Source organism: Sinohyriopsis cumingii, chromosome 7, assembly GCF_028554795.1.
Source record: "Sinohyriopsis cumingii isolate HCF-2022 chromosome 7, ASM2855479v2, whole genome shotgun sequence".
In the NCBI taxonomy this organism is placed as follows: Eukaryota; Metazoa; Mollusca; class Bivalvia; order Unionida; family Unionidae; genus Sinohyriopsis; species Sinohyriopsis cumingii.
In genome coordinates this window covers 53,999,777-54,013,648 of record NC_142967.1, presented here as the reverse complement: position 1 = coordinate 54,013,648, position 13,872 = coordinate 53,999,777, and the positions used below count along the sequence as shown (strand labels likewise).

The 13,872-nt window shown below is 32.4% G+C and overlaps 1 protein-coding gene across 1 annotated transcript in view; it reads left to right on the top strand.

The window, feature by feature from the left end:
- Positions 1-297: 297 nt before the first annotated feature.
- Positions 298-13,872, top strand: part of LOC149795277 (uncharacterized) — a 45,622-nt gene continuing 32,047 nt past the window's right edge. The window contains exon 1 of the mRNA XM_089963773.1: positions 298-351. Coding sequence (XP_089819899.1) covers positions 298-351 — 54 coding nt within the window. The remainder of the gene's footprint in view (positions 352-13,872) is intronic.

Below are 13,872 nucleotides of genomic sequence, written 5' to 3'. Positions count from 1 at the left end.
ACAAGCCTGAAAATGACACGTTTTAATACTTCTAATTCTATTTATATTATTACTACCATTACCACTACGTTAACAAAATAGAATGACAGTTGTAAACCCTAATTCCAATATTGACAAAAAAGTTCATGTGTGTGGAAGCTCTAAAAAAGTCACATGGAATAAGGTATGATTTCAAAGACTAATATATCAAAATGATACATTTGTAATCTATTTTGTATGTAGGCATACTGAGGGATCCTTCATTTGAATATATATACTTTCATCGTAATTTCTAGGTTTCTAACTTTGTATGGCAACATGACTACAGCCTTGGCGAAGATCCAACAGTACTACGCAATAATCGGTAATGAGGTAAGGTATGCCAGCAGTTGCGTAATAACGCTAGAAAATTTTAAGCTTCTAAATCAGATATTGCAAAATAAAAATCACCACGGAGGTTTTGGGCATAGTTTACTAATACAATTAAATTTCAAAACTTGGTAAGGGACGTATTGTCTCGTAGATTGTTAGTATAATGTGGTTATCTGAGATGCTGAAGGAATGCTGTTACTGGCAGTTTCTATCAAATTATAAAAGAAGCCATCGCGGTGAAAAGTGCAAGAGGTATTTATTATGAGTTAAGTGCAAATTCGACAGGTTGTGCAAATCAGATCTGTGTGCAAGTAGCAAAACTGGCCTAACAACCCCGCCACATATTTCGAATAATTACAACGAAAGTGTGACGGAGGTGGTTATTTGCATACCCAACACTTGATTTGACTCACTTTGACAACATGTGTGTTGCATGCAATTAAACATAGTTAATTCAGTTTCGTTTACCTTCCATCTGCCAATGTTGTTATGCCAAACAGCGCCGTTTCTGTTTTCTTGGAAGTCTGAATGGAGGAAATTTTGATGAGGGGCCTAATCACTCTCATAACATGCTAATGGCTCAGATATGTTATCTTGGACCTTTTAGAACTATAACTTAGCAAACTTTTTAAATGAAAATAATAATAACAGAGTAAAGATTTATGATAATGCCCACAGTCTGAACCTTTGAGAGCGAGATTAAATTGGCGTTCTTTCCTTCATAAATAAAATGTACTCACTTATGGCTCTTGAAAATCTTGTTCACCTGTAACGTTGTCATGAGAACCATTTTCCAAGACGTCATCTCAAACTTTGCGCTGTTGAAGGGAAACAATGGTTTTTAAATTTGTGACTTTTGAAAATAAAAGCACAATTTTGAGTCAATTTTAGAATGATTTGCTGTTATGTAGAAACTGACAGGACAGTCTTTTTTGTCTTTTTCCTATCTGCCATGGAATTTCAAATTATTACACGTGTTTTAACTGGTTTTAAACGTTTAATTATAAAATACAGTTCAATTTAGCAGGTTCATATTTTAGCAACAATATTTTAATTGTATATTTTCGGATATACATTAGTACTGCTTTCATGTCTTTACTTTTTTCATGTGCTGACATTACAAGATGGATCTTGAATTTCAACAAGTGAAATCTGCTAACTCTTTAGGAATCGACATTCGAATATACTTAAAAGGAGTTCGCGTCGCTTTGGTAAGGTTTGCTTATCTATCCCCAAATGTGTGTTCATTGGTCTGTCTGTTCGTCTGCTTGTGAATTTTGTACCATTATTTGGCTTACTGCTTCTTTTCAATATTGCTTCAAATCATTTATTTATATCATTTCTTTCACATACATACGGTTATTTCTATGAATGATAGTTCACCTGTATTTTGAATTATACGCGGAAACGTCCTCTGGGTAGATCATATGTATATTTATTTTTTTTATTTATATCTTATTTAGTTGTTTGTAAGTTTAAAATCTTTTTTTTTTCAATTTCCTTATATATCAAAATAATTTAGTTTTATTAACTAGAAACTCCATACTTTTTCCAGAAAATTGTTTGATCTTGACTTTTCATTTTTGTAACACATAAACTGACACAGTCGACCTAATTTCAAAATTTATAATAGTTTCGTCAACAAGTTTTTTTTTTTTATATTAAAAAAGTCTTTATTGTGGGAATAATAAAAATGAGATCGAGGCTGTATTGAATATGTGACCCTAGCTTTGCAAATAGTTTTACTGAAGTAAACAACTTTTTTAATTTATTCTTTAAGTAAAATGATTGGTTCTTATCAGGGCAATGCCGAGAGTACGCGATGTAAAGATTACGTGACTTTTCTCCGGGCATCTGTTTTGCTCGATATTCAAGTTTTAAACCATTGTTTAGAGAGAGATCTCACAGCTGGTCTTCTAAACACTGCAACTTAAAGGTGTTTCTTTTGTGGTGTCATTTTCGGAATTACACTTTAATGTTTATTCGAATTATTTGGATTCTAAAAGTTTAATTCATTTCTCTGGAAATATTTTGAGTGCTCATGTATTATTCTTGAACAAAGATATTTCTTAAATATTTTTGTTCGGATTTCCAAAACCGGAGTGTTATGTTTCGTGTTTCTACAAGGAACTGTACACTTCAACACAGTACAGGATACAGAATACGTCATTACTTCCAACTTGAAATCATTACAACATTTTATTATTAGGGTTTCTAGAACTTTACTCGTGAATTATTCTTGGGTAATTTTTGGATTTGATTCTTAAAACGGTACGTTTTTATTTTTTACATTTGTAAATTATTTTTTTCAAGGAAATAAATAAATAATTTGTAAAATGTTTCAAAACTTGTTGCTTTTGCTCTTTCTTGTGCTAATGTTTATTCGACCCTAAACACGTAACATAAGATGATATATCAAAATGGTATAAACTTAAGATTCATTAATACACATGTATAAACATTGTTTCATGTGTATGCTAGTGATTATATTGAACAATGATGAATGCCCACTGATTAATCATTAACGAAGTACGAAAATGACGATACAGATATGAATAATCGCCGTTTCCTTAACAAACTTAATATGTGATGGTACACAATTTCATCAAAATCCATTTTGCCTTCCGGTTTTCTCCCCTCCCCATGCATAAGGGAAACATTACGCAGAAATATGGAGTGAGAGAGAAAACGAATCTGGGATTTGTGAAACCCTTGAATCTGAACTTATACTAAGTAACCTACAAAGTACTAAAATGTTCGTAATATAAATAATACCAAGCGGCAGTAGTACGTTGTCATTATATAGTGAATTTCTTGGTTATGATGCACACATATGGTAATTTAATTCTTGGGATCTTATGTGTTTTTTTTCCTTTATTTTAAACCTATAATAAGGTTAATACAAAACGATTATATTTAAAAATGAAAATATCGAATCCCCTCCACAATTCTCCCACTGATTTCACTGGTCAGGAGGCAGACTAGTCGAACAAAAGAGAAACACAGTAAATGACAATAACAAAAAGTGCTGTGTTAAAATTGTCCCTTAACCGCTAGACTTTTTTCTCTTAGTTGGTTGTTTTGCCAACAAATCAATTTACCACTCTATGTATCTGATTTATTTTTCTGTCTACCTTACTGTCTGTCTGTCTTTGAACCATCTTATAAAGCTACCTTTGTCGCTGGAGCTATACATTATGGCAAAAGTCACAATCAAACCAGCCAACATACTGAAAGATTGAAATGTAGGATAAAAGCAATTTAATGGATAGTAGTAATGCCAATCAAAGCAGAATAATGACATAGATCAGCTGTAAATACATTAACATGTTTGAATTTTCTCATGCTGGTTCGTCTGTTTTCATAGGATATATTTGCTCATTTCCATACATTTTCCGTCAAGTCAACATTGGAATGTTCAAAAAGCTAACCATGTGTTTGAAGTGCTCTACTTTCTTTATTTCAGCAATATTTCATGTTTGAATCATAAATATGTCTTAAATTTATTTAAACAATATGAATAAAAATAGAAACTAAAAGAAGAAAACAAACAACAGTGCAAAGGAGATTGTGAATGCCACAAACGACATGGTACCACTTTTTATAGCGGACACACTGGTAAGGGATGTGAAGAGTTTGTTTCTTAGCCAGGACACACTTGCCAATAGTCATTCTTAGATTAACATCGTTTAAAGGCATTAATGTGTATTTGTATGTCATATAAATAAAACACATTTTTATAATAAACTCTAGTCTCGTTTCCTTTTAATGTAAGATTGGTACATCTCATGTTATATCAATGATGCAGGGTGCATACTGTATATATATATATATATATATATATATATATATATATATATATATATATATATATATATATACACTTCTGTATTTACAACGCTTTATACATCTTAACATATTGCACAGTACTAAGAAGAGAGATGGAAGTGGATGAGGTACGTATTTAGACGGGTGATAATGATTATTTTAATATTTTCATCATAACAATACTTAGGTCTCATATATTGTTATGTACAAGATTACATTCATTTCGTAACCATTCTTTACAATATTTACAACACACATTACAGAGTTACAGCAATTCTCTGTCAAGCAAAGGATGATGCAAATAATGTGCCTCTATTTCCCAGGTTGCCTCTGATGCACCATGGTCCTCTCAAGCCGTAGATTCAAGCGGAAAACTCAATTCATCTAAAGCTTTAAACGGTTTTTCGACATGGCAAAAGAACTATAGAATTGCTAACAACCTCCAGTATGATCATGCCATGGCAATGACTGCGTGAGTACCTAAACTGGACTATGTTGCACTTCATGTTATCACAGACAGCTGGAAACAATTTCATCATGACAATCAATCTGATTTGGGGAACGCAAAGCCAAATATCTGACGCTGGGAGATGGGAGCAAAGTTACCTTTTGCAAATACTTTCTATTTATTTATTATTTTTGAAAATATGTTAGAATCTACTTTTCCATAATCACTGTAGACGCTATGCGAAAGCTCTCGGTAAATACCATGATAATGAATATTGTTAAATGTCGCAGGCAAGATGTTAACAAGATGTATTTACCACGGCGTACTGTCTTAATTCATGGCGAAGATAACCAGAATAGCTAAGCACAAACAATGATAGCCGTTGACCTCTAACGTCAGCATCTGTCTATCCAAAACAATAGTAAACGTTGATCCCTAACGTCTTCATAATATTCTCGACTTTACTCATTAACGAGATAATTCATTTGGAAATAATATATAAGAATGATCACATGGAGGTGTTTGGTTTATAGCCATGATCTCAGCATCTGTCCATTATCGCAGATTTCTATATGGAGAGAAAGCCATGAGAAGGACATTTAAGTAAGAGAGATTTATATGGTAGACGAATCATTTAGTATGCAGTTAAACTTGATATAAGTGATTTAAGTATAAAGTTTCAAGGCTATGGGATTGTGTCTCTTTTGTTGTGCAATCGTTGAAAGAATTTGTTAATTGTGATGCTTTTGCGACTTTATTCTTGTGTGACATAATATGAAATGCGTTTATGTTTGCATTTGACTATATATATATATATATATATATATATATATATATATATATATATATATATATATATATATATATATATATTCTTCAAAGTTAATTGAAAACAAAACTGTTGCAATTTATAAATTTGTCTCTTATCCCAGTTCATTGACAAAGAAACGTTTGCTATGAAAATGGTGTGATACAGCTAAACTCATTCACATATATAGTTTACCTTTCTTTACATTATGCAGACCTTCATGTCTTGAGCATAGGTTTATTCATGACAGGTTCTTAGAGAACATTTCAGCTTTGCTTTTTAACAATGAGGCAATCGATCTACGTGCAGTGAGTGAGATTACCCTCGGACACGTGGAATGACTATAAGGTAGTTGAAGAATAGCGAAGAACGTCCCTTAATACTGGTTTATGACTGGGAAAATTATTGTAACCTTACGTTTTTGTTGCTCTGCATACATGTTCCTCGTGAAAAGTGTATATTATTATAACATGATTTAATTGAAGTTAGCTTTCTGACATTATTTTTGCATTCGTATGCGAACTATGTTTTAATTATTTCTAAGAAATAACAAATTGGGCAACATGAATTGAGCTTGTGTGCATTTATTATGAATATTATATAATGGCGATTACTACTTAACACGGAGAAGACAGCACAAAGAGTTATCTTGGACAGGTGAAATTACAGGTAGATATACAATGCTTCAAGTCTTAAGCTACTATTGTTTAACAAATTAACATAGTTTGGCATTGTGTTTACAACTAGTGATTCCTTTTAAATCAAGCTTAGCCCTCAATCTAGATAAGCAATATTTCAGCTAAATAGCATCTTGCAGTAATTTCCAAATATTACAGCCAGCCACATGCACAAAATGTCTAAAAATAGTCATGTCGATTTTGAAATATGTTGCTGTGATTTGTACATTTAATATCAAATTTATAGAACCTTTCTAAATGTTTTATAAAGATGTTATATGTAAAAGAAACTAAAATGGTGTTCTTTGCAGTTTTGTATTTCGTAATTCGTTAATATCTGTACGGCATTTTACAATTATTAAATACAGGATAATAATTTATAATTGTGAAGGTACACGCATGTTTGGACCTAAACGTTTAATTTTGACTCTTCAGCGAGTGAGCTATTGTTGAAGATTGGCATTGTCAATATGTATCTTGCTCCAAGACTGTAAATGATGTTAAAATGAAGCTGACAATTTGGTAGAAAATGACGTAAATAAAGTTACATCTCAGGTTGGGCCTTATGATAATGAAATTTGGACGTATTTAGTTTGTTAAAACGGGAAAGTAAATGTTGAATTTATAAACCACGTACTTTCGGTCATATTTGTCAAGTTGGAATTTGGAGAAAGAGCAAAGACGATGTCAGATACGTATCAGGACAATTGTACTTATACTACATAGGTTGAATGTTTATTGTCACGAAATGTTGTGATACTGCAGTAAATATTTAATAAAAAGAAAAGTACATAACATCACAAAACGTAATGAAGTGGCGTCACAGTATCATAATCAAAACATAATGTTTAATATAGATCAAATTGATGTGAAATACATACTTTGTCATAACACGGTTTGTAGAATCATTTTGGGTCATTAGTAGTAGTAGTAGTAGTGAACGATACGCATAGCTATTTGTGTTCATCTAGAACAGTGCATAAGATAATCATACTTATAGAATATACTTTTTGAGAAATGTTGAATTAACTATAATTTTCTTCTGCCTTAATCCATATTTTAATTGTTATACTCATTGAAAAATTTTCTTTTTGTTATTTTCTTTGTGAAGGTCCGTTTGGCCTGTCGAAAATTTTATGTCATAGCATGTTGTGTCTAGTGAAAGAATAGATATTAATCTCTGGAAAAATATAAAGTAAATTTAGTTACATTAAGATTATAGAAGACATAAACAACACATGGAAGATAAAATAATGGAAAATCATTTGTTGTGTACACGTTTCTCCTCTCTTTCTTTGCAGGAAGAAGTTTCAGGGTACTTCAGTGGGTTGGTATAAAACTAGCATTTCCGTTTTAAAGTATAGCATCGGACGTAATTTGTAAACAGCATGACACAAAATGCAGAGTGAATATATAATTTTTGTGCAGCAATATTTATTTGTTCATTACATTTCGACAGGCATATATTTTTTAGAATGATAAAAGCTTGTTTTCTTTATACACCACTGCAGGTAGATATATTACAGTTATATTTCAACCTTTTACAAAAAGGTGAAATTATATGTACTTAATTACACATAATCACGGAATTCAGTGGTCTAGACCAGGCTGGGTTAACTGCCATTGTGCGTACCCGGCAAGACCATGACGTAAAGAGGGTCAGTTATAGTCATCTTTTCCTACAATAGTCATTGCCTCTGCACGATGTTACTTAACAATGAATGTCACTGTATAAGATTTTATTGCACTATGTACAGTTTTCCTTTGTAATATAGTGGGGCAATTATAGAGTAGCAGAATATAATTGTGAATGGTAAAGCCTCCAGTATGATCTTCCTTTAGTAGCTGAATGAATGAGACAAAGCCATGAGGAATTGCTTATACTACAAATCGGAATTTGCTGCCTCTTCGTTCTGCTTTTGTTTGATCTCACACTGATGAGGAGAGCATCGGGCTATGTAATATATATTAAGTTGAGACAAATGTCGCACCCACATTTTCTCTGTTATTGAAGTTTTTGCATTGCAGGAAGAACCTGGTTTTCAGCTGTGTGCTTCTCAGATTCCTTTTATTATGCTTCCATTATCGAAGACAGAGGTTGCCGTCTCGCACTGAATGCTGTCCATGAGCTGGGTCATTTGTAAGTATTGTGTACAGGCGTGTTACATAGGATCGAGTCGTTTGAAAATAATGGCTCTTTTGTTGTTGTTTTATTTTTCATATGGGCATTCAAGTATTAACTGATGTCATCCACTGACTTATATCTATCAGGCGAATATTGAAGCAAGTGCTTTTATTCTGGAACCCATTTGATCTCAGAATGAGCCGCATATTCATCAAACTCCCATTCAAATGTGAATAGAAAAACCAATCCGAATTACGACTTTGAGAACATTCAGGCATTACAATCAGCATGGAAATATACAGATCGTGTTATGACGCTGATCGAAAGTGAAATATGGATGATGTTACTATTTATTTTGAGGAAATGTTGTTCAACGTCAAGGGTCATATACGTCTAAATAGATTAACTTACATGTGCTCTTTTGTACCGCACCAATATAAATATATCGATAAGTTCAGCTGACAATCAAGAGTATCTGAATCTTCTCACAAACTTTCCATAGAGTAATAGCTGAGTAAGAATATTCACTTTGCTCAAAATAAACACTATAAATCGATCATATCAAATACATCGAGCATATAGCAAACTGGTTTGTCCATCTGAAAGTTATGATAAAAGTATTCACACTACGTCAACATTACGTAACAGAGTTCGTGTTGGGTCCGTGTATGGAAGACATTAAATATATACTGATTTTCTGAGATTTCATATACACTTCACTGACTTTAAATCATTTTTGTTGACAACACTTATTTTCCATGATTAGTAACGGTTTAGATACACGAGTCAGTCTCTGGCTCAGTCTTTTCCAGACGTTATAGTACTAACGATCAATGGGTAAAAAGTTGCCGTATTGATAACATGGAAAGGTAATTCTCTTGTCTTCAAGAGCTGCGCCGTAAACAGCAATTTGTTGCACTAAATAAAGATTAAATCCTTAAAGATTCATGAAAGTTATATAGTTCAAAAAATATGTACGATGCATAGGTTACTATTTGCCGATATTTGTCGAAGTTTGGGAGAAGACTTGGAGCTCGAGAGTGGAAGCAGAGGGTTTAAATTGTTTTCATAGTGCTTGGACTAAGTTTACTCACAGTACACTGTATGATGGTGCTTGAATGTGGAAGCAGAGGGCTTAAATTGTTTCTCCAGATCTTGAGCTCACCCGTTCTAAGATTGTAGACCCAGTTTGTTTTTCAATAAAACTATCTTTAGCCAAAGGAAAGCATTAAATAATATACCTTCTGAAGAATATAATAATTTGTGTTTAGCAATTAAATCAGTACTTAATAATCTATTAAAGTGGACATTGACCCAACTCTACATGTAAAGCATATAGTTTCTGATACGTTTTACATGTAGTAATCACTCGTAATATTTTCTATGTACCCGATTTATACGGTTTTCTGTCATAAATCCCAAAATATTACAGCCGTATGAAACTTTTGGAGATAAATTTTAATAAAAAAAATTAATAAACCACACATGACATTGACTGGACATTGTAGATTATTATTATTATTCAGAAATACATTCATTAATGATAGAAAAATCTAGTATTTGAAGTATGAATACGTAATAATTCAAACAAAGCACACGAATTATACAAAGCTTCTGACGGCTAGGTAGAGTTTGACAATTTCTTAATTTATCTTGTATGGTGATATAACATTGAAATTTCTGATTTTTTGGTCGGTTTCGAATCGTTTTGTAGAAAAGTTACGCATCTCAAATGTTTAAAATTGTTTTGATGTTCAGAGTATCGATGATCGAGATATAATAACAACGTGTGATACAATACGTGAGTGCCAATCAAGAGAAACCTCGCAGTTCATTGACTATTTGCACTTCATATGTGATGTGTTATATATGATACTAGGCATTTAAATTCCCATTTATCCTACAAACAATATATTGCGTCATGATTATCAGTTTCCTTCAATAATTAAGACTGGATTGAGAGAATGTGGAATGTCTTTAAGTTGCCAGACGAATGAGTTAAATTCAGATAGGTTGTTTAGAGTATGTGTTTGCTGCCGATGTAACGCATTTATTTAATATTTCTGCGACAAACTTCCAACAATTTGAAATGCTGCGAAAGCAAAATCATATGTTGGTCATTTCTACTTCCAGATGTTCTAAACATTTAGATTGGATGGAATGATTTATTTATTTATTTACTTATTTATTCAATTATGTATTCATTTATATATTTATTCACTTATTTATTTTCAGCCTTGCGGCAAATCATGATCCCACAACTGGTTCTTGTTCATATGGATACATCATGGCCCCATCCTTTTATTCAGCAAATGCAACAACGGCAAGAAACCAACACACATTATCTTCTTGCAGCATAAGTTCCATGACAAACTTTCTGTATAACCTCGGGTAATGTATCAATTTGTAGTGAAAAATGGGTTGCAAATTGTCTAAAACAGTACCGAAGAAATATTACGGCACGTTTTTATATATGTTTGAGGATTATACAGAACGTTGTTACAATGGAGAAGGCAAGATGATAAAAAATATATCTATGCTGTATCGACCAAGAACAATTTATCTTTCTAAAATCATATTGCCTAAATTTGTTATTGGTATTGAATGGCATATAACCTTTTGATATCGCAAGGATCTTAACTCACTGATAAAACATTCACTCACTTCTAAATCATATATATGTGTGTGTGTGTGTGTGTGTGTGTGTGTGTGTGTGTGTGTGTGTAATACTATCATGCAGGTTAGTAGTTGTATTAAAATGTTTGTTCCGCTACTATTATCAAGCATTTTGCTATAGAATCCATATATATATATATATATATATATATATATATATATATATATATATATATATATATATATATATATATATATATATAATTGAGTATCTTTGTGTACAAGAAACGAAACACAAAAATGTGTATTACTTTGAGTCCTTTCTAGGTCAAATAGGTGCACACGTCAGCATTATTTCACCGATGCGGAGTACACAGCCTACAGATCACAGCCTATTGGTGGTGAAGCACTTAGTTTGAATGAGCAATGTAAAGTTTACTTTGGGATTGCATCATATGCATGTTACACGGTATGTTCCGATTCTGGTACTGCTAATCTCAAATTTGCTTTCTCTCTTCCTTTTTCTTTTCTTTTTAATCCTTCTATGCTTCATGTTCATTGCCTGTGTTCTTCTTTCATTTGTTCTTATTCTATACAATGATGGTAATAATGTAAGGATAAGGATCGGGGTGGCGATGGCGAAGATGACGATGATGATACATTTTCCAGTCGACCAAGCAAGTCGGTTAATGAGATCTATATCAAAATCTTATTGATGCTAATAATTGCTATTTTTGTGTCGGAAAGTTTGGGCAAGGTCCACTTGGATCATATCATACGATTTATACACAAATGCACGTGTAAGTAGGGTCTAACTGGTATAATTACACATTAAGCAGAGGCATCAAATTTTTCGTCTTTTAAGACATATCCCATTTTATAAATATGTATAAGTGGCTTAAAATTTAGAAAACATTTTAAATACACGATTTGCAATTGAACTCAGCACTCTTGATTATTAGTTATACAGGTTCTGCATATAAAAAGCTTGCATTTGGACATCGTATTATATAATATAAAAAAACGATGTCTGGAAATCAAATATTGATGTAAGTGTAATGAATACTTGAGGAATATATAGTGTTTAGCGTAGACGAAGTTTGCAGTCTCTGTATTGAAATTTCAATATGAGATTTACTTTCAGGTTTATTTCTCTGATCGCATAGTTAGAGAAATGTCAAACATTTTCCGCCTAATTCCGAATCTGTATAATCATATACTTGCTCATATATTAAACTCTTTTCAACAAGTGAATGAAAGGTAACGATAACCAGTAATTCAAACGATTCCGTCTTTTACAGGCAGTTATGTGTGTTTTCACCGCCATATAGGAAGATCATTGTAATTCAATACCCACTATTGACGTGGTTTTAACGTAAAATAGATCTATATAATAACACCTACTGGCAATGAATGGCCAACTCCATTACATAAATTCAACATATTACTGGCATAATGTCCTGCCAGAATTCGAACCATGATGAACATTAGTGGGCAACAAGACAAATGATATTGTTTATTTCTAGAATATGGCCGATATGGCCTTATTTCAAATGTATAGACAATATGCTTTCCCACAATATCTGAGTGTAATGCATTTCTTATGCCAGCTCCTTATATGGCTCTGGTTCTCCTCAGTAACATGGTGGAAAACACTAAAATCTATTAAAGTGAAGGAGCAACATAGCCAATGTGCACTTACCTACTGGACCTAATTTTAGTTTCGACAATTTTAAATGAATGAAACTTAGCGACTAACTACAAACGAATCCACTATCTCCACACTTTTGATTAACAGCGATTTGATTAACAGCGATTCTACTTTTGCACCTAACAATATCAGTACTATTACTAAGTGATGATGATATTAGTTGAAATCGTGTTTACAAAATTAATATTTAATCCATAGATAATATGCAATATTCAAGCATCTGCTGTTTCCGAATGTATTGAACTGTTTTAAGTTGCCCGGTAAGAACCATATTGATATATTATTCTTGCTTTCGAAGAGCATATTGAGATGTTACATTGCGGACGAATACAAAGCTCGTACATCTACAAAAAGGGAATGTAAGAGACATGCATTTCTTTTTCGAATAAATTGGCAATATTTTAATCCGCAGGGAGCTGACATATGTTACAGGGGTATTCTATGCCAGACGTCAACGGGTTGCAATGGGACCCTTTGCCAAGTGCTGGATCATTCACCATGCCCAGGGATAGCGTACGGGGTAAGATTCATAATGTTGAATTTTATTCTTCGATACTGAAACTTATTTCCAAAGGCAAAACGTATTTAGCTAATATTTTTAATATATCGATATTAGTGCATATTTATATAAGCTTTAATATGAGGCATACGTAATAAAATACGTTTAAAGATATGTCAGTAACGGGACACTGGGACTCGCTAGAAATGTCATTATAATGCGTTGAATAAGATTTTGCAGGACATATGATATTTTAATCAAACAAAACCGGAACTATTATATGTTTACGAAGATATAGAAAGATATTAAATAGTCCTTTATTTGGATACAGCAAAGCCACAATTTTTGCTGTATTATTGTTTATATATTGTCTGTCAACATATTAATTATGTAAGACGAATTTGTTTTAAAAACTGGTAACATGTGAATTGATTCGTGTATCTCATTGCATTATTTGTTATATTCAATTAATCAACTTATAATTGTCAAATGAAAGTCTGAGCAATATAGTATTATATAAGTAAAGTTACATACCTCCTTTAGACTGATTGCTTGAACGTTCCAGGTACAATTTAATGAGATATTTCATTCTTAAACAGATATGTGTCTGTGTTTACTCCAACCCCCACAATCCATGAATAAAGAAAGAAAAATAACCTACTACAAGAAATTAGTTACAATCTAAACCATATGTGTCACTCTCAGTTTTTGTAAATAATTAATTTATAAAATATCAGATTCTTCTTAAATGTAAGATTGTATTACTAGCTGCACATTCATATTGACTACTGCTCTTGCAATAATCGATT